Source organism: Electrophorus electricus, chromosome 21 (genome assembly GCF_041902795.1).
Source record: "Electrophorus electricus isolate QZ-2024a chromosome 21, ASM4190279v1, whole genome shotgun sequence".
NCBI lineage: Eukaryota > Metazoa > Chordata > Actinopteri > Gymnotiformes > Gymnotidae > Electrophorus > Electrophorus electricus.
Window position 1 is genome coordinate 17,968,734 of NC_137517.1, and position 22,896 is coordinate 17,991,629.

The 22,896-nt window shown below is 40.1% G+C and overlaps 2 protein-coding genes across 2 annotated transcripts in view; both read left to right on the forward strand.

Moving 5' to 3' along the window:
• Nucleotides 1–19,739, forward strand: part of LOC145652892 (Fc receptor-like protein 5) — a 107,229-nt gene extending 87,490 nt beyond the window's left edge. The window contains exons 6-7 of the mRNA XM_081704718.1: nucleotides 19,259–19,363; nucleotides 19,487–19,739. Coding sequence (XP_081560844.1) covers nucleotides 19,259–19,363; nucleotides 19,487–19,605 — 224 coding nt within the window. The 3' untranslated portion in view covers nucleotides 19,606–19,739. The remainder of the gene's footprint in view (nucleotides 1–19,258; nucleotides 19,364–19,486) is intronic.
• Nucleotides 19,740–19,778: 39 nt separating this feature from the next.
• On the forward strand, nucleotides 19,779–22,289 carry LOC145652900 (uncharacterized). Its single transcript, XM_081704728.1, has 5 exons — nucleotides 19,779–19,810; nucleotides 20,083–20,157; nucleotides 20,556–20,633; nucleotides 20,799–20,928; nucleotides 21,437–22,289. Exons 2-5 carry the CDS (start codon nucleotides 20,127–20,129, stop codon nucleotides 21,546–21,548), a joined length of 351 nt encoding a protein of 116 aa, XP_081560854.1. The 5' UTR covers nucleotides 19,779–19,810; nucleotides 20,083–20,126; the 3' UTR covers nucleotides 21,549–22,289.
• Nucleotides 22,290–22,896: the final 607 nt, after the last annotated feature.

The window sequence follows — 22,896 nt, forward strand, 5'->3', positions numbered from 1 at the left end:
GGGCACATAACGTTGCTGAACCTAGACCTAACCAACTGCAGCAACCCCAGATCATAGCACTGCCCCCACCAGCTTGTACGGTAGGCACTAGGCATGATGGGTGCATCACTTCAGCTGCGTCTCTTCTTACCCTGATGTGCCCATCACTTTTATTGCCAGTAAGGTTAATGTGCACTTTTATTACCAGTAAGGTTAATGGGGACTTTTATTACCAGTAAGGTTAATGTGCACTTTTATTACCAGTAAGGTTAATGGGTACTTTTATTACCAGTAAGGTTAATGGGGACTTTTATTAACAGTATATGTTTATGGGGACTTTTATTAACAGTTAACATGTGTACAGGTCCTGGTTCCTCCTCCTCCTCCTCCAGTCTCTGTTACAGTCAGAGAACCTTCAGCAAACACAGATCCAGTGCTGATAGAAACACAAGAGAAGCTCCTTATAATGGGCTTTTATTAACAGTAAAGTTAATGGGGACTTTTTTTTAACAGTATATGTTTATGGGGACTTTTATTTACATTACAGTTAATGGGGGACTTTTATTAACAGTATAGTTAATCGAGACTTTTATTAATAGTATACATAATTGGGACATTTATTAACAGTATGGTTAATGGGGACCTTTATTAACAGTATGGTTAATGGGGGCTTTTATTAACAGCATAGTTAATTTGGGCTTTTCATTAATAGTATGGGGCTTTTTAACAGTAAAGTTAATGGGGACTTTTTTATTACCAGTATAGTAGTTAATCAGGACTTTTATTAATAGTAAAGGTAATGGGGACTTTTTTCTTAACAGAGTAGTTAATGGGGACTTTTATTACCAGTGTAGTTTATGGGGACTTTTATTAACAGTATAGTTAATGAGGACTTTTTTTAACAGTAATGTTAATGGGAACTTTTATTAACAGTAATGTTAATGAGGACTTTTATTAACAGTCATGTTAACAGTAAAGCGTCTTTCTCAGCCAGTTCCATCCAGCAGGTTATGCACCAGCAATCAGCCTCACAAACACACCCAGACCCAGTGTTACTCACTACTGCCCCTCTATATCTGATGTATATTTGAATATTTGATGTCCTGTGTATAATTACACATTCTGAACCCAGACTTATTCAAGCACTGCGTCTATAAATCTTTAAATGATATAGTAGGGCTTAATTAGGCACTTTAATGTTAATGTTTAAATTAAACATTATTGTTCCATTATTGTCCATGGTTTCTCCCTCGTCAGAGTTCCTCTCTTTATCGAGATGTAGCTTATTCTGTGTTATACGATCGTTTCTGAAATGTATGAATGTTAAAGTGTTAAATGTTGACACTAACCTAACCTAGCTAACCTAACCTAGGTTGCCGGACCCTATTAGACAGTGTGTAACATTAGAGTGGATGTGTTCAGCACTGTTATAACTCCATAAAGTGTTACACCGAGTTATGAATTACATTTATATTAACTGTCTATCACACCTTCTTAATCAGAGGGAGATGTAGCTCAGTGGTAGAGTCCATGCTTTGCATGTATAAGGCTCTGGGTTCAATCTCCATACAAGCTTTTCTTATCGTTCATTATTTTTTGAAAATGTATTTAGTTAATCACGCCTGTAACGCTGTAGACACACAATAGCTTTAGAAAAAACATCCCGCTTGTCCACTGACGCCATGTCTCCTCGTCTCGCCTGTAATACCCTGTTCGCCATACAGATTATATCCGTTCAGTCAAACTCGTGGGGATGAACAGGCGACTCTAACGTCATTTACAGCGTTTTAGCGCTACACGACCCAAAGAACATCCTGATTTAGCTGAAGAAAAGTACGAAATGTTGTTGAAACGACAGCTTACCGCTCAGTGTTCGTTCTCTTATAATAATCGTTGTTAATTTTAAACGCGTGTGCTAGATTTTCTAAGTCTTATTATTAATAATGTGGTAGATTTTAAATGGCTGACTGTTTCCCCTCAACTTCAGCTCATTCTTCAGATCTCTGGAACGACAAAATAAAGAAATAGAAAACCCGTAAAATCAAATATATGATCATGAACCTATTTATGTTAGTTATATAGAAATCATATTCCATTATACAACAGTAGCAGTGGCTTTGATAGTATTGGCTTTTATTACACTGATTACAAACAATACAAGTGACCAGTCAAAAGCTTTTAAATGAAGTCGTGTGTGTGCGATGGACTTTTGGTCCACTACTGAGTCCAAGTTCCTCAAAGGGACAGCAGTCACTATACAATTCCCCCAGAGTTAGAAAACCCTGTTATGTTGCTGTAGAGACGTCTGACCTGTCAGTAGCAAGACAGGCAACGGTAAATAAAAGTTATTGTGTCTAAAGTTAATGTGTATCATTTTATTTCCTCATTTTTCCCACACACATATTACACGGACACATGGTGTAGTCTACTGTACAAGCAGCCGGACAGCCACACCGTTCTGATTAGAAAAACTAGAGAAAACTAAAGAAGGGTGTGTGATTCCTGTATGGTTCACACAGTGTAGATGCAAATACCCTCGAGGTTCTGCACGGTAACAGTTATGGTAGATTCATTTTTACATTTAGTGTGCTGGAGTACAGAAGCAAACAGTGTCCATATATGGCAATGTAACTACTTACAGTGATGAGAGAAGGTCTGATTAGCACACACACACACACACACACACACACACATAGACCTGTACACCTGTAACACAGAGCTGTACATCTGTATGATAGAATAGAACATATCATACAGCTCTAAGTTCTTTGAAGGGTAAATGGAAGGATACAAAATGTAGTGACACTGAGAGCCACAAGAGGCATCTCAGCACAGTGAGTTCAAGAGTAAACAGGGCCTCAAACAAGTGTCCAAATACTTATTTACTATCTTTAACATCAACCCTGCAGTTACCATCCATCACTCATCTTTATGTACCTCTGTGTCTCAAAAACAACAACAAAGACTCTGTAGAAGCAATAGATTATTAATACCCCAAAACATCCCCTGGATACACACACACACACACACACACACATACACACACACACACACACACACATACACACAAACACACACAAACACACACACGCACACACACGCACACACACATGCACATGCACACACACATGCACACACCTGCACACACACACACACACACACACACACACACAGGCATGTGTGCGTGCGCACGCACCTGCACAAACACACACACACACACACACACACACACACACACACACACACACACGCACATACAGAAATAACATAAATAAAGGCATGAGCTCAGAGGGAGGTGAGTGTTGTGGTTTCTATTTCAGCTGTGTAGCAGAGGGAGGAAGTGCAGGATGGTGGGTGTTATGGACTGTTAGAGGTGATAAATAGTGACCTGCTCTCTACTTCATGTTACTGATACTCAGTGGTGTTTAATAATATTAATTTAAAGTGTGCAGAATCAGACTTAATTCTCTCTTCTTTCACCTGCACATTCTCTTTTCTACTCTCCACAAACTTTGTGTTGAGTTTGCATGGATCTGGTGTTAAAGTGTTTAGAGTGTGATCATCTTACTGTGGTGTCTGAGTGATGAGGGCTTGATACTAGAACACGTGTGTCTGTCCCTGTGTGACACCCTGAGGAATTCTCTAGTGCTCTTCCTCTGACTGCTACCCTTGTGTGCTGGAGCAGGACAAACTGCTTCAGGGGAGAGAAGTGGATCAGCGCTGCCTCCTGTTCCCTCCCCCAGCATGGAGGTCCTGCAAATGTGTATTCAACACATTTACATTAAATAAATGAGTTCCAATAAATAATATTCTTTATAATAATTATGATGAATAATTATGGCCTCACTGTGTCCAACATACACACCACACAGTGGAGGCACTTAATATAAAATAGAAACCATGGCCTCCTCTCTCTCTCTCTCTCTCTCTCTCTCTCTCTCTCTCTCTCTCTCTCTCTCTCTCTCTCTCTCTCCCCTTCTCTCTGTCTATGTATATTTCCCTCTATTTCTCTCTTTCTCAAAAGTGTGCTTTGACTAGAGAACACAGGACTTGGCCTCACTATATCTAGCACTCACACCACAGACAGTCAAGGCACTTAAAATAGTAATGCATTTTAATGTAAACCACAGCCTCCTCTCTCTCTCTCTCTCTCTCTCTCTCTCTCTCTCTCTCTGCCGCCTCGCTCTATGTCTATCTCTCAGTATTTCTCTCTTTCTCAGAAGTGTGCTTTGACTAGAGAACACAGGAAGTGATGAGTCTTTAACACACACAGTCAGTCAGTCAGTCCATCATTACTGGGACAGTATGGAGCTCAGTCCACTCCCTGTGGTGCTCTGTGAGTAAATGTTCTCTTTATGTCTTCATTAGAGTCAGAGGTGCTGTATGAAGTTGGTAATGTGCAGTCTGAGGATCCTGACTGATGAGATTATGTGGGTTAGTTGTGTAGTTCCCTCAGAAGGGAGGATCAGAGTTTCACTTCCATGTGCTCAGGTGTTCTCACTGTATCCAGATGTGTTATGGAAAGGGTTCTGTTTGATGTACTGGGCTGGAGAGCAGGATGAGAAGTTCTTGTACATATTTGTACTCAATATGGGAACAGACCAGTTACCAGTGTACTTCTACACATCAGTGTAGCTGATGAAACACGGAAGTGATATGGACGCTTACGACTCTAGCATATGTGTTTGTCAGAGTTTTCACAGTAAGACCAGTCAAGAGAGGATTACAATGCTCAACACAAGAGCTATTGAAACCATGGAGTAGAGTTTTGGAGGAGAAATAAACAGATTTAGTGAGGGTTCTAATATGAAGTTCAACTGAAAGTGTGGGGTGAAGAAGAACCCCAAGATTCATAACTACCTGGACGGGGTTGACAGCCATGACATCACTATCACTATAGAAACTGGACAATCTGTATATTTGAGATTTGGATCATACCAACATAATTTAGGAATTGAGAAGTCAGTAGAATACAACAAATCCAAAGAATGACCACAGATATGAGTGGGAAAACCTACATGCTGTGTGGTGTTGAAACAGTCAAGTAGAGTCTACAAACAAACCCTATAGAAAATCAGCAGATAACATCCACTGCTTGGGCTGTTTTGTGTGTTGGGGTAAATTAATAAGTATAACGGTGTGATAGAATGTAACATACTGTGTATATTAACATTTTAACAGACAAACTGGGTAAAAATACGGCAATCTCAAAAAAATGTAACAGAAGTAAACAATAAAGGAAGGTGACGATCAACAGGAAATGACCAAGACATACATTATTACCCTTAAGACCAACGCCTACCCCCCTAACAAAAGGCCCATTACCACATGAATCTGTTGTAGTAGCAGAGAGAACGTGCATACACAACTCCACTATATTCTTTTTCAGCAGAAATGGGGAGATGGAGAAAAACAGTTCATCCTGGTTTTGGTTTCGTTAGTTTAGCTCCTCGTTTAGTTCTCTGTCCTTCATTACTTTCCCCTGTTCCTTGTTTCTACCTTGTTAGGTCGTGTTTTTAAACCCAGTGTTGTCCTCAGTGTATTGCTGGTCGTTGTTCTAGCCGTTATCTGCTCATTGTGTTTGTACTAAGCCGTTGTCTATGGAAAGCCAAACATTTTGTATGGAAAAATATGGTGCTATTTTTCACTATGCTGTAAAATACGCTACAAAAACCATCAAAAACATCATATTTTACACCTTTTAAATGTCAGTTGAAACTCCGTAAAAAGCTTCGCGTTAAGTGCTCACAAACGGCGCTTTTACGCTATTTTGGCGTGCTTACAACGGCGTTTAAAATGCCGTTTTAAAGTATGATAATAAGTTCTGCCTATTGGGTTTCACAGTTAATAGACTTGAACTTGAACTTTCATTCACTCACGAACAACGTCAGACCAGATCAGTTCACTACAGATTTTAATCGGCTGATGAACCAGTGCTCAAGTTTGTTTATTTTGGGGATTTACATGTGTTCATTCGTAAAAATACTAACCAGACACAACTAGCTAACTGATAAATGGCTGCAAAATAAAGCTCACCCAAAGATAGCTGTAGTTGGTCAGTCATGAGTTGCTTCTAGCACTAGACTGAAAGCCAGTCGAGCTTGTTGCCTAGCTAGCTATCAGAGGTGCGGGTAGTGTCGTTATAGCAACTGCTGACTTCAGACTTTTGTTCTGGTTAAAACTGAATGGAAGGGGTTATCCCCAGGTTAGAAGATGGCTAGTAAGAAATAGCCTCGTTCTTTAAAAACTATATAGATTTTAAGAGGAATAAAATCTGAATTGTAATTATCTATATGACAATGATCATCTTAATATTTAATTATTGGCACAGGCTTTGAGACGTTTGTTGAGAGAATCTATATACAATGTCCTTTCCCCATTCATTCTAGTCCATTTGGCTTGTCTGTTCTTCTGAGTTATAAAATATTACACTGGATTTTTTTAAAGATTGTTTGGTGTGAGCTCATTTGTTTTTCTGTTTGTCTCCCATTCTATGTGCTGTTCATGTGTGTTCTTGGTCAGGTTAGTCCCTACCACAGTGGAGTCACCTGCAAGTCAGAGACACTCCTGCTGTGCTTGAAAACAAAGACCTCACCTGAATGATCCCTCACCCTCCTGAAGAGACCGAAAGACTGGGCTGGATATTTTACTAATTAGACTGTCAGCAGCAGCTTTATTCTGTCTGGTTTGTTGACTGTGTGTCCTGTGCAGTCCAACTACAGCAGTTTCATCCTCTGACATAGCTGTGATGGACTTAATTCTCATTGTCACTCTTTTTAGGTGATCTTACATTACTAGATGCTCACACATTACTCAATGAGCACTGGTTCAGCAGCCGATTAAGATCTGTAGTGAACTGGTCTGGTATGACCTTGTTCGTGAGTGAATGCGTTCGTCTATTGGCTGTCGAACCCAATAGGCAGAGCTCATCATACAATAAAATGGTGTTTTAAATGCCGTTGTAAGCACGCCAAAACGTTTAGAGCCCATAAAGCGACGCTTTTTACGGCTTTTCAACTGACATATAAACAGTGTAAAATGCGGCGTTTTTAGATGGTTTTTGGAGCAGATTTTACAGCGTAGTGAAAAATGTTTTGTGGTGCAAAAGCGTCCAAAACAAATTTTACAAATAAAACGCGTTTCATTTGAGGATAATTTTGACCACTTTGCCTTGTTGTCTGTGTATCTGTACCCTGTTTTCTCTCCGTTTGCCTGTTGATTTATTTTCCGATTTTCATGTTTTCCTTTTTGTTTAATATATTTCCTGGATCTGTTCGTATTGGTGCTGTGACCCTGGACTGTCTTACTGACCCAGATTCTGGATTTGCCCTTAATAAATCTCGCTCTTCTCATCGTCTGCGTCCAGCTCTCTATCGCTCCACGATACACAGTGTGTTTCTTCATATAACCTTGTAAACACTTAGAGAATGCTGGATAGGATGTCCATAAATAACACTGTGGAACTGTTACGCTTCCAACAAGAACAAGGCGAGAGGTAGAATGCAAAATGCAGGAGGCGGTTTATTAAATGAGGAAACACGAACGGTAAAATAAACAGAGGCTAAGGGGTGCTGAGAGTAATATAACACACGGCTGGACTACACAGAAAAGCAGTGACAACAGCGGCAAACCTGACAGAGAGACGTAACTTACCATAGACCAACAAGCAGAAGACCAAACTACAGAGCTTAAATAAGCAAGACAATCAGACACTAAACAGATACGCGGGAACAGCTAAAACAAGGAGTGGAATAGAGGAACAGACAGGGGCGGAGAAAACGAAACTAAGGCATGGAACCAGGGAGAGCTGGAAGACAGGGAAACCGTGACATCAGGGACGGGAGGAGAGTGGCCATTCGTGACAGGAACTGTGACACAGCAGTAGTGGATCTGCTCATACCACAGCACACGCCACTCTCCTCAGAAACATAAATCACTGTCGCCCCCTTGTGTTCAAAACCTTCAGCGCTCTAAAGCTCTCTAAACATGTTTTATCACGACAGTTTAATTTCGTTAACTTTTGTTTAATTAGGATGAATTGTAAAAACGGCAAACAGTTTCCCCACTCCATTTGAAGCAGAGTTTAGACAGTATACTTGTTAAAGTAATAAACAGGATGTTATGATGTTTGTGGTTAAATGAACAGTTATACATACTTTTTTTAACTGTGTCTGCAATGTTTTGCCATCATGTTTTCTTTAATAAAGTAATTATTTCATTGTTCATATTCATATGTTCCTCTTTTTATGTTTATAGTGCTGATGTCATTTGTTCAAGCTGGACTTGCTCAAGGTAATTTATATTCTGTTGATTTATTTCATATATTTGTAATGCTGAAGGGGTGGAGAGTGAACACACTTGCGAAGTGTCGACGCGTTGGATGTTATGCGAAACTGAACTAACCAGGGAAGCCATAATATAAGGGACGTAGGGGATAGAAAAACTAAATGTGTTTATTAACAGACACAGACTAACAATACTGACTAGAACAAAGAATAAACACACAAACATAAGAGGAACAGGCTAACAGAACAATAACAGACTAATACGGTGAGGGCAAGACTAAGTTAGACAAAATAACGTTAACTAAAGTTCTAAAGTTCAAAATATTACAGATGAGGGAACAGCAGAGAACTAAACAAGGAAAACAACAGACAGAGAGGGAAACTAAACATGAACGCAGGGCGAGGATGCGAGATTAAACAGGAATATACAAACTACATACGAGCAGGAACAAATGAGATCTAATGAGAGACAAACAGGGGCTAGAACAAACGACATATAACTAAACCCAGAGGCGCTAGAACAAACGACATATAACTAAACACACAGGAGCCAGAACAAACGACATATAACTAAACACACAGGCGCTAGAACAAACGACATATAACTAGACACACGGGAGCTAAGGGCTAGAACAAATGACATATAACTAAACACACAGGCGCCAGAATAAACAACATATAACTAAACACACAGGCGCCAGAACAAACGACATATAACTAAACCCACAGGGGCTAGAACAAACGACATATAACTAAACCCACTGGCGCTAGAACAAACGACATATAACTAAACACACGGGAGCCAGAACAAACGACATATAACTAAACACACGGGAGCCAGAACAAACGACATATAACTAAACACACAGGGGCTAGAACAAACGACATATAACTAAACACACATTGGCTAGAACAAACGACATATAACTAAACACACAGGCGCTAGAACAAACGACATATAACTAGACACACGGGAGCTAAGGGCTAGAACAAATGACATATAACTAAACACACAGGCGCCAGAATAAACAACATATAACTAAACACACAGGCGCCAGAACAAACGACATATAACTAAACACACAGGCGCTAGAACAAACGACATATAACTAAACACACAGGGGCCAGAACAAACAACATATAACTAAACACACAGGGGCTAGAACAAACGACATATAACTAAACACACAGGGGCTAGAACAAACGACATATAACTAAACACACAGGGGCTAGAACAAACGACAAATAACTAAACACACAGTGGCTAGAACAAACGACATATAACTAAACACACAGGGGCTAGAACAAACGACATATAACTAAACACACAGGAGCCAGAACAAACGACATATAACTAAACACACAGGAGCCAGAACAAACGACATATAACTAAACACACAGGGGCTAGAACAAACGACATATAACTAAACACACAGGGGCTAGAACAAACGACATATAACTAAACACACAGGGGCTAGAACAAACGACATATAACTAAACACACAGTGGCTAGAACAAACGACATATAACTAAACACACAGGGGCCAGAACAAACGACATATAACTAAACACACAGGGGCTAGAACAAACGACATATAACTAAACACACAGGAGCCAGAACAAATGACATATAACTAAACACACAGTGGCTAGAACAAACGACAAATAACTAAACACACAGTGGCTAGAACAAACGACATATAACTAAACACACAGGGGCTAGAACAAACGACATATAACTAAACACACAGGGGCTAGAACAAACGACATATAACTAAACACACAGGGGCTAGAACAAACGACATATAACTAAAGACAAGTAGGAACGGGCTTCACACAGGAATGTAATCAGAGACAAACTCGGAACAGCTGGACACAAAGGGGAGGAGACACGGAACCATGGAGACCAACGACAACCTGGAAGTGACTCGGTTGCTAGGGAAACGGGGAACGCGCATGTGACAAATTTAAACTCTTTTGTTCAAATAAACTCTTGGTAGTCAGTAACATAATACACACTGAGTCCACATGTATTCTGTTTCTTGTGCAGGGCAAAATGGAAACTATAACTGTGCTTTTACTCTGCTGTTACAAAAGTATTTAAGTGACATAAAAGAGCATCTCAGTCCTAATTACAAATGTCACATTACTGGACAAAGTGTCCAAGGTGGTACTAGATGGAATAATTAAGTTACTCACAGTCATGGGTTCACGTTTTACCTTCCAAATCACAATCAGATCCCACATAATCTCCAGATATTCTCCACAAAACACAGTGATTAACAGATTAGAATGCAGCATCGTGGGTCTAACCTGTTTGTTATAATATATGTAAATACAGAGTGACTCCAGGAAGACACTGGGGGTCATTCAGCTGTAACATGCAGTGTTCTCCATCTCTTTCCACAGATTTACCCACAACTACACTGACTGTGGAGCCTCAGAGTCCTGTGTTCACTGGAGAGTCAGTCACTCTGAAGTGTGGGGTTCAGGTTTATTATTGGTGGAAATATCAGTGGTATAAGAAGAAAACACAGAGTCAGTGGACTACAGTGTCTCAGTCTGTGTTTTACACTGTAAACAGAGACACTCTCACCATCAGTGGAGATGCTGTAGTTAATGGGGATGAGTACCAGTGTAGAGGAGAACGATATTACAGATCAAGAACATCACAGTACAGTAACATTGTTACCCTCACTGTATACAGTAAGATTACTGTCATTTTATGAATGTAATGTCTATTTTATTAACTTAAATTATTGTTTGTTAAATAATTTACACTATTTGTATTCAGTAGCATAATACACACTCCATGTGTTGTGTTTACTAGGCAATAATGAAATTGAAGATGTACAGTAATTACAGTTACACTACATGGTATTAGAGCTGTACTGTAATTACAGTTACACTGCATAGTATTAGACCTGTACTGTAATTACAGTTACACTACATGGTATTAGAGTTATACTGTAATTAGAGTTACAATACATGGTAATGGAACTGAAATGCAAACTTACTTTTTTTTTTGTTATCTAAGTGTTATTATGACATTACAAACATATAATGGATCTTAAAAGTGATACTCAAAATTGCTAACAACAAATCAGCTCTGTTAGAGCAGGTGAAACACTGAACAGGGCTGTACTGTGGTCCTACAGGACTTTTATTTTGACAGCCCTACTTTAAAGGCATTTGTTTCCCCCCTGCTCTACAAGACCTGATCTCACTAATAGCGCCCCCTTCTGTGTTGAAGAAGAGAGTACACAGTGACCTCACATAGTCTGGAGCAGAGAGACGTGTACTTCTCAGTAACCAGCAGCCAGTGTTCAGTTTTAGTAGGTTTTATAAGATTCCAACACATGATCTTACTGAGAGGTGAACATAAAAGCAGAATTTAAGTACTGTGTGATTTCTACAATGGAGAATGAGCTGGTTCAGACTGTGCAGTCAAGTTTGAAGTTTCAAGTTTGGTTTATTAGCTATCAGAGGTGCGGGTAGTGTCGTTATAGCAACTGCTGACTTCAGACTTTTGTTCTGGTTAAAACTGAATGGAAGGGGTTATCCCCAGGTTAGAAGATGGCTAGTAAGAAATAGCCTCGTTCTTTAAAAACTATATAGATTTTAAGAGGAATAAAATCTGAATTGTAATTATCTATATGACAATGATCATACACAGTATAACTCGCAGTGAAATGGTTTGAGAGTGCCCTGTCCAAACTGAAGAAAAAAAGGGGTGCATAAGGGGAAAAAAACAAAATTAAAATAAATAAATAAATACATGCATAAATTATATATATATATATATATATACACACACAAAATATATATAACAATGTATGTACAATATATGTATATATACACAATGTACAATGTAGATATAGATATATGTATATGTACACAATGTACAATTCCATCTTACAAATTTACAGATTTACAGTCACATGGTAGTGGTGGTCCCCACAGTTTATCAGTTTCCCTGATTCAGGGCCCGAATGGCCTGTGGGAAGAAGCTCCTCTTCAGTCTCTCTGTCTTGGTCTTCAGGGAGCGAAAGCGTTTCCCTGACCTCAACAGAGAGAAGAGCCTATTGTTGGGATGGCTGGGGTCCTTCACAGTCCTCCTGGCCTTGGTCTGGCACCGCTTTTAATAGATGGTCTGCAGGTCAGGAAGTTCTGTATGAGTGATGCGCTCTGCTGAACGCACTACCCTTTGGAGTGCTTATCTGTCCTGCTTGGTGCTGTTCCCAAACCAGACTGTGATGTTCCCTGTGAGGATGCTCTCGATAGTGCAGGTGTAGAAGTTCCGCAGTACCTTGGAGGGCAGTCTGAAGTCTTTTAGGCGTCTGAGGTGGTAAAGACGCTGACGAGCCTTCTTTGCCAGGGAGTTGGTGTGGCGGGACCAGGACAGGTCCTGCGAGATGTGAACTCCAAGGTACCTGAAACTATCTACTCTCTCCACCGTGGTTCCATTGATCCTCACAGGTTGGTAGTGCTGCTCCTGCTTCTTGCTGCAGTCCACAATCAGCTCCTTTGTCTTGCTGACGTTTAGGAGGAGATTATTTCCCTGGCACCAGTTTTCAAGGTGTTTAATCTCCTCCAGGTAGGCCCTCTCGTCGTTGTCCGAGATCACACCCATGACAACGGTGTCGTCAGCAAACTTGACAATGATGGTGGCGCTGGAAGTGGCTGTGCAGTCGTAGGTGTGCAGTGAGTAGAGCAGGGGGCTTAGGACACAACCCTGAGGAGCTCCAGTGCTGAGGGTGAGGGTGGATGAGGCGCAGTTGCCCACCCGTACTGATTGTGGTCTGTCTGTTAGGAAGTTGGAGATCCAGTCGCACAGGGATGTATGCAGTCCTAGATCCTCCAACTTAGTAGTGAGTAGGGAGGGGATGATAGTGTTAAATGCTGAACTGTAGTCGACAAACAGCATAATGTAGTCAACAAACAGTCTAACTGGACACAAATATTAATTAGAGAAACTATCACACTCACATTTGAATGAGCAGGAGAGAGTGTAACTGCCTGGACATACTACTGACACAGGGGGGCAGTAGAGTTCACTCCTCTTATCAAAACCGTTATAAGTGACATAAAAGAGCATCACAGTCCTAATTACAAGTGTCACATTACTGGACAAAGTGTCCAAGGTGGTACTGCATGGAATAATTAAGTGACTCACAGTCATGCGTTCACGTTTTTCCCTCCAATCACAATCAGATTCCACATAATCTCCAGATAATCTCCACAAAATACAGTGATTAACAGATTAGAATTAGTATGCAGCATCATGGGTCTAACCTGTTTGTTATAATATATGTAAATACAGAGTGACTCCAGGAAGACACTGGGGGTCAGTCAGCTGTGACATGCAGTGTTCTCCATCTCTTTCCACAGATTTACCCACAACTACACTGACTGTGGTGTCTCAGAGTCCTGTGTTCACTGGAGAGTCAGTCACTCTGAAGTGTGAGGTTCAGGGTTATGATGGGTGGACATATCAGTGGTATAAGAAGAAAGCTCAGAGTCAGTGGACTACAGTGTCTCAGTCTGTGTTTGACACTGTAAACAGAGACACTCTCACCATCAGTGGAGATGCTGTAGTTAATGGGGATCAGTACCAGTGTAGAGGAGAGAGACATGACAGACCAACAACATCACAGTACAGTAACACTGTTACCCTCACTGTACATGGTAAGATTACTGTCATTTCATGAATTTAATGTCTATTTCATTAACTTAAATTATTGTTTGTTAAATAATTTACAATATTTGTATTAAGCAGCATAATACACACTCCATGTATTGTGTTTACTAGGAAAAAGGAAATTGTAGATGTACAGTAATTACAGTTACATTACATTGTATTAGAGGTATACTGTAATTATGGATACACTGCATGGTATTAGACCTGTACTGTAATTAGAGTTACACTACATGGTACTGTAACTGAAATGCAAACTTAGTTCTTTTCTTGTTATCTTAGTGTGGCATTACACTATGGCATTACAAACTTATAATGGATCTTATAAGTGATACACTAAATTTCTAACAACAAATTAGCTCTGTTAGAGCAGGTGAAACACTGAACAGGGCTGTACTGTGGTCCTACAGGACTTTTATTTTGACAGCCCTGCTTTAAAAGCATTTGTTTCCCCCCTGCACTACAAGACCTGATCTCACTAATAGCGCCCCCTTCTGTGTTGAAGAAGAGAGTACACAGTGACCTCACATAGTCTGGAGCAGAGAGACGTGTACTTCTCAGTAACCAGCAGCCAGTGTTCAGTTTTAGTAGGTTTTATAAGATTCCAACACATGATCTTACTGAGAGGTGAACATAAAAGCAGAATTTAAGTACTGTGTGATTTCTACAATGGAGAATGAGCTGGTTCAGACTGTGCAGTCAAGTTTGAAGTTTCAAGTTTGGTTTATTAGCTATCAGAGGTGCGGGTAGTGTCGTTATAGCAACTGCTGACTTCAGACTTTTGTTCTGGTTAAAACTGAATGGAAGGGGTTATCCCCAGGTTAGAAGATGGCTAGTAAGAAATAGCCTTGTTCTTTAAAAACTATATAGATTTTAAGAGGAATAAAATCTGAATTGTAATTATCTATATGACAATGATCATACACAGTATAACTCGCAGTGAAATGGTTTGAGAGTGCCCTGTCCAAACTGAAGAAAAAAAGGGGTGCATAAGGGGAAAAAAACAAAATTAAAATAAATAAATAAATACATGCATAAATTATATATATATATATATATATATATATACACACAAAATATATATAACAATGTATGTACAATATATGTATATATACACAATGTACAATGTAGATATAGATATATGTATATGTACACAATGTACAATTCCATCTTACAAATTTACAGATTTACAGTCACATGGTAGTGGTGGTCCCCACAGTTTATCAGTTTCCCTGATTCAGGGCCCGAATGGCCTGTGGGAAGAAGCTCCTCTTCAGTCTCTCTGTCTTGGTCTTCAGGGAGCGAAAGCGTTTCCCTGACCTCAACAGAGAGAAGAGCCTATTGTTGGGATGGCTGGGGTCCTTCACAGTCCTCCTGGCCTTGGTCTGGCACCGCTTTTAATAGATGGTCTGCAGGTCAGGAAGTTCTGTATGAGTGATGCGCTCTGCTGAACGCACTACCCTTTGGAGTGCTTATCTGTCCTGCTTGGTGCTGTTCCCAAACCAGACTGTGATGTTCCCTGTGAGGATGCTCTCGATAGTGCAGGTGTAGAAGTTCCGCAGTACCTTGGAGGGCAGTCTGAAGTCTTTTAGGCATCTGAGGTGGTAAAGACGCTGACGAGCCTTCTTTGCCAGGGAGTTGGTGTGGCGGGACCAGGACAGGTCCTGCGAGATGTGAACTCCAAGGTACCTGAAACTATCTACTCTCTCCACCGTGGTTCCATTGATCCTCACAGGTTGGTAGTGCTGCTCCTGCTTCTTGCTGCAGTCCACAATCAGCTCCTTTGTCTTGCTGACGTTTAGGAGGAGATTATTTCCCTGGCACCAGTTTTCAAGGTGTTTAATCTCCTCCAGGTAGGCCCTCTCGTCGTTGTCCGAGATCACACCCATGACAACGGTGTCGTCAGCAAACTTGACAATGATGGTGGCGCTGGAAGTGGCTGTGCAGTCGTAGGTGTGCAGTGAGTAGAGCAGGGGGCTTAGGACACAACCCTGAGGAGCTCCAGTGCTGAGGGTGAGGGTGGATGAGGCGCAGTTGCCCACCCGTACTGATTGTGGTCTGTCTGTTAGGAAGTTGGAGATCCAGTCGCACAGGGATGTATGCAGTCCTAGATCCTCCAACTTAGTAGTGAGTAGGGAGGGGATGATAGTGTTAAATGCTGAACTGTAGTCGACAAACAGCATAATGTAGTCAACAAACAGTCTAACTGGACACAAATATTAATTAGAGAAACTATCACACTCACATTTGAATGAGCAGGAGAGAGTGTAACTGCCTGGACATACTACTGACACAGGGGGGCAGTAGAGTTCACTCCTCTTATCAAAACCGTTATAAGTGACATAAAAGAGCATCACAGTCCTAATTACAAGTGTCACATTACTGGACAAAGTGTCCAAGGTGGTACTGCATGGAATAATTAAGTGACTCACAGTCATGCGTTCACGTTTTTCCCTCCAATCACAATCAGATTCCACATAATCTCCAGATAATCTCCACAAAATACAGTGATTAACAGATTAGAATTAGTATGCAGCATCATGGGTCTAACCTGTTTGTTATAATATATGTAAATACAGAGTGACTCCAGGAAGACACTGGGGGTCAGTCAGCTGTGACATGCAGTGTTCTCCATCTCTTTCCACAGATTTACCCACAACTACACTGACTGTGGTGTCTCAGAGTCCTGTGTTCACTGGAGAGTCAGTCACTCTGAAGTGTGAGGTTCAGGGTTATGATGGGTGGACATATCAGTGGTATAAGAAGAAAGCTCAGAGTCAGTGGACTACAGTGTCTCAGTCTGTGTTTGACACTGTAAACAGAGACACTCTCACCATCAGTAGAGATGCTGTAGTTAATGGGGATCAGTACCAGTGTAGAGGAGCACGAAATAACAGACCAACAACATCACAGTACAGTACCACTGTTAACCTCACTGTACATGGTAAGATTACTGTCATTTCAGGAATTTAATGTCTATTTCATTAACTTAAATTATTGTTCGTTAAATAATTTACAATATTTGTATTCAGCAGCATAATACACACTCAATGTATTGTGTTTACTAGGCAAAAATGAAAAACAGTAATTACAGTTACACTACATTGTATTAGATATATATTGTAATTACAGTTACACTGCATGGTAGTAGATCTGTACTGTAATTACAGTTACACTACATGGTACTGGAACTGAAATGCAAACTTACTTCTTTTCTTGTTATCTTAGTGTTACTATATCATTACAAACTTATAATGGATCTTAAAAGTGATGCACAAAATTTATAACAACAAATCAGCTCTCTTAGAGCAGGTGAAACACTGAACAGGGCTGTACTGTGGTCCTACAGGACCTTTATTTTGACACCCCTACTTTAAAATCATTTGTTTCCCCCCTGCACTACAAGACCTGATCTCACTAATAGCGCCCCCTTCTGTGTTGAAGAAGAGAGTACACAGTGACCTCACATAGTCTGGAGCAGAGAGACGTGTACTTCTCAGTAACCAGCAGCCAGTGTTCAGTTTTAGTAGGTTTTATAAGATTCCAACACATGATCTTATTGAGAGGTGAACATAAAAGCAGAATTTAAGTACTGTGTGATTTCTACAATGGAGCCTGAGCTGGTTCAGACTGTGCAGTCTAATTGGACACCAATATTGAGTAGAGAAACACTCACATGTGAATGAGTAGGACTGTAATCCTCAAAGTCCAGTTAAAATCCAGTTACAGAATGTTAACAGCATGTCTATAACAGCTTGTTGAGTATGCTAAGATGGTATGTATTATACCTGTTACATGTTCAGTGACTTCTCAGGTTAACATCTACAGATAAGAACTTGGACACCCAAATAAAGTGAAAAACAACTGAATTCATCAGATTATAAACAAATCTGATATAAACAGTTAATTAAAAATCTGTTGACTAATCTACTGCTTCACTACTGCTACACCATGTTACTGAGAGTCTATTGTTTTTATTTTAAAATGTTTAAAATACTGAAATACTTCATCTATTTTTAATCTGAGAATGTTACTCATTTCATAGATATCTCTATGCACTCTGCCATTGCATATCTTGAACTGTGTGTTTCATCTCCATCAGCAGTTAAACCTACACCTAAACTCACATCAAGCCTTAAAGGAGCTGCACTGGTGGGAAACCCAGTGACTCTGCACTGTAAGCTGGACCAGCCTGCTGGATGGAGTTTTTACTGGTCCAGACACACACAGAACCCTGAGAATGAGACCAACACTGCAACAAACTCCTACAACATCAGCTCAGTGGCGCCCTCTGATGGAGGCCAGTACTGGTGCAGAGCTGGTAGAGGAAACCCAGTCTACTACTCAAACTACAGTGATGCAATCTGGGTAATCGTTACAGGTGAGGAACCGTTTGCATTCTATAACTAAAAAAAATAGAAATTAAATTTATCAGTTACATATGCAGCAAAAATATGAAATATCAGTACTTTTCAACCCTTAGTAAAAGTTGGCACAATATTAAAGTGTCACTACATGTACTGGGGAGTCTTGGACATGTGCATACATTGGGCACTAGAGAGGAGAAGTCAATGACATTTTAGTAGAAAAATGACAAAGCAGATCAGAAAATGTTTGATTTCCTGAATAACAGGAAGCTGTCATGTCTGCTACAGGACATGATTTATGTGCTTCTGAATTAATGGGTTTATTCAGTATTAAAACATCTGCAGGACCAGACAGCAGTGACTTGTGTGATAGATTTAGATTTAGTTCTGTGTACTAGTGAGTAACAGTTTACAGTGTATAATTATAGAAAACATTGTGTTGGTTATCTGTGTGATAGATTTAGGTCTGTACAGTAACTCTGTTTAGCTGACTGTACATGATAAGATCACAGTCATTTCATGAGTTTAACATCTATTTTACTCATTTAAACTCTTTGTAGTCAGTAGCAGAGCACACTCAGTCCACATGTATTGTGTTTACTTATTAAGGGTAAAAAAAATACTGTAACTGTACTTTTATTCCAGTAATACTGCATGGTATTATAACTGTGAAATGCAATCTTACTTCATTTCTTGTTACTATCATTACCAACTTATAATGGATCTTAAAAATGATACACGGGACTGTTGTTTTGGCCCCCCTGATTTAAAAGCATTTGTTTCCACCATACACTACAAGACCCGATCTCACTAATAGCGCCCCCTACTGTGTTGAAGAAGAGAGTACACAGTGACCTCACATAGTCTGGAGCAGAGACGTGTGACAAATCATTTTGATTCATGTGATGTTTCGGTTCCTATGAGTTCAGCTGGTGATTCCTCCTCTCTTGGCCTGGTTGGTTTGGCTGTGGGACTGAGTTTGGTCATGTTCTTCATCTTACTGACCCTGCTGTGGTGCTACAAAACCAACAAAGGTCTGAGATCAGCTGCAGGTCATTTATGAATAGTTTAAATATTATATGTTTTTATGATACAAATCATGAAACCTGTTTACAGTATTAAACACTTTTCTTTTATTTCCATGTTGCCTGGTGCAGAATCTCTGTGTCGCTGTACTGGGAGTCAGTCAGACATCAATCAGACATCAGATCAGACCCAGAGAGAGTCAGGAGGTGAGGGTTGTCAGTCACACGACTGCACACTGCTCAGACCATGAGACAACAACAACTTTCCTTATTAACAATTAACTTAAAGCTTTATCTTCTCTAAGACAATTTAAATAATCCTTCATCACTTGTGATTCATTCTCTACTGTGTCCAGTAATCTTTCAGTTTAGCATTTATTAAATGGTCTTTTCCTTTAACCCCAGAAGCTTCCCACATATATGACACAGCTAAGCCAGCAGACCGGAGCAGCACAGGTAACGATTTCATTTCCCACTGAGTATAGTAGTGAAAGACTTGGTCAGAATGCATCTAATAAACACACTGCACTCTGTGATAAACACACTGCACTCTGTGATAAACACACTGTAGTCTGTTATGAACACACTGTACTCTGTGATAAACACACTGCACTCTGTAATAAACACACTGTACTCTGTGATAAAAACACTGTACTCTGTTATGAACACACTGTACTCTGTGATAAACACACTGTACTCTGTGATAAACACACTGCACTCTGTGTCAGATGAACCTGCAGATGACTTCAGTGATGTCACTTATGCTCAGGTCATGAAACACAACAAGAAAAGCAGGAATAAAGGTACAGCCACATCACCTTCACACTGGGATTTAATTCACAACTCACACACAACATCACTCTATTATACATATAAGAATCAGGTTCTGTATAACTACACACAGGAGAATACAGTCTGATCTACATCACTATTGTATATATAAGTATCAGGGTCTGTATAACTACACACTGGAGAATACAGTCTGATCTATATCACTACTGTATATATACTACTATATATATCTACTATATAATCATCACATGAGACAAAGGAAACACATGCTGGTCTCCAAAAGCAGCAGCAGTGCATTGTGGGAAAGAAGTGTGTATGATGAGATGTTATTGGTTGATTGGTTAGAACACTAAAGGTCAGTGAGAGGTCACGCCTGTGTTTGCTTTGGTTTTGTTCTCTGTTACTGCAGACACTGGTGCTGGACCCAGTGAAGTCACTTATGCTGAGATCAAACTGAAACCGAAACAGAAAGTAAAGAAAAAAGAAGGTACATGAAAAGGAGAAACTTTAGTCACCTACAGCAGTGACACACCAAGATACAGCTGACCTGAAGAACTCTTAAGATTCTACGTTTTGATTCACTGCTTAGTAACCGTGTGCTTAGTTACCCACTGTAGGTTATTCAGGTCATGTTGTGTTTAATCATTTGGAGGGTTGGACTTCTTCCTGTGGTGTACTTCAGGCTCTTTTGTCCCTACTAGAGAAGAGCAGTGTGGGGGCAGACACTGTATACTCAGAGCTGAGGCAGGACTCACACAAAGGTCAGAGCTCCAAGATCTATGGTATCATTTCAGAGGTACCAGGCTGTACCGAGCCACTACTGCACCCAAAGACCTAAAGGAACACTATAACTGGTCATAAGAAGACCTTAAACCAGTCCTTCGAAACCAGCTAACAGTGAAGGAAACAGAGATGAAGCCAGTCAGCAGATATCACTCCATAGAGTGCTCACTGATCTCCACTCCATTCATTACTGTCAGTACCAGCTGCTGTGGTTGGAAGATTTGTAATAAACATGACTCAGTGAAAAAGGAGCCAGTGTTCATTTTAAACCTTATTTCAAGTGAAACTGAATATCAATGCAAAGTGACTTCTGCTCAGGTTTATATTAATTAATAAACAATCATGAAAACGTAAGAGCCCTTTACTGTTTATGTGCACAGAACTGAACCTACCAGCTTTGTTAAATAGAAGACAGGTAGAGTGGAGCTGAACTGACAGTGATTCTATGTACATTAAACAGAAATAATGACTGATCCTAATGAATGTTTTCAAATCATCTTTGTCAAGGTTGTTGAGGAACAGCAGAGACTGCTGGGAAACAGAGTTCATTCTCCTGTGTTACTCCCTCAAGTTTCTACAAGACCAGGAGTTTAAACCCTCTTATCCAAGTGTTCATTAATTTATTTAGTTTAAACACTTTTTAAATGATCATGTCAGATACTCATGTCTACAACAGGAAGGTGTTTTATAACAGATGGAGATGTAACAGGTTGGAGGTAAAATCTCTTACAGTGAAAGTGTGGTTTTACCATAAGGAACATACTAGATTCACTCTTAGTGTAGAAATGCTTGATAAGATTATAATTGTTTTGTTTGTGTGTTTTATCATGTGAATCTAAATATGAAGTGTGCTGGTTGTAGCATAAACATTCCAGGAGAATCAGATTCAGTGGTGTTGGAGTTCCTTCTCTGTAGAGGAGATGAGTGTATGAGTTCTGTGGGGCTTCACAGCCAACAGTCTTTTCAGCTGTTCTAAAGCTTGTGATTGAGTGACTGCTTATGTTTGTGTGTTTGTTACTAGAGTCACTTAGAGAGACACATTAAGATCCACTTTTTAACTTTGATCCAAGATTTTTTTTGCAGTGTTATGTAACTGCAGCACCTTGTAAATTAAAGACCTGGAGATTCCTGGTGATCTTCTGTAGTGAGCCTCACTAGGGTTTAACCCTAACCCTAATCCTGGTGATCTTCTGTAGTGAGCCTCACTAGGGTTTATGCCTAACCCTAATCCTGGTGATCTTTTGTAGTGAGCCTCACTAGGGTGAAGGAATCAGTATGTATTTGTTTTATTTTGAGATTATTTTTTATTAAGTTTTATATTTTGTTTGTATTTCTGTACTTTCTAAATGTCTCTGTAAGTCTTCAGTGCCATGGTGTCTGTCTGTGAGGTATCAAGGTCAGGAGGTGATGACTCTCAGGAGGTGATGACTCTGAGGCCTCATCCATACCTCTCTCTCTCTGTCATCCTCCCTCTCTCTTCTTGTCTCTCTATCCATCATCCTCCCTCCCTCCTCTTTCTCTCTCTCTCCATCATCCTCCTCTCTCCTCCTCCTGTCTCTCTCTCTCTATCTATCATCCTCCCCTCACTTTTCCTCCTGTCTCTCTATCTATCATCCTCCTCTCTCCTCCTCCTCTCTCTCTCTCTGTCTATCCTACTTCTTCATCTCCTCCTGATCTCACTTCTGTGTTGTTGTATTAACTACTCATTGTTAGATTAGCACCCTACTTTTTGATGAAGAAAAATCTGATCTGAAGTTTTTATATGTGCACAAATAAACATCAGACTCTGAGGATCAGCACAAGCTCCTGACTCTTTATTGCTGAATTTCTAATCCTAATCCTAATCTTAATCCTAATACTGATGATTGTCATGATTAGTCCCTCCCATCTTCCTCGTTCCATGTTTTCCTTGTCTTGTGTATTTTAGTTCCATGTCATAGTTTCGTTTTCTCCACCCCTCGTTTGAT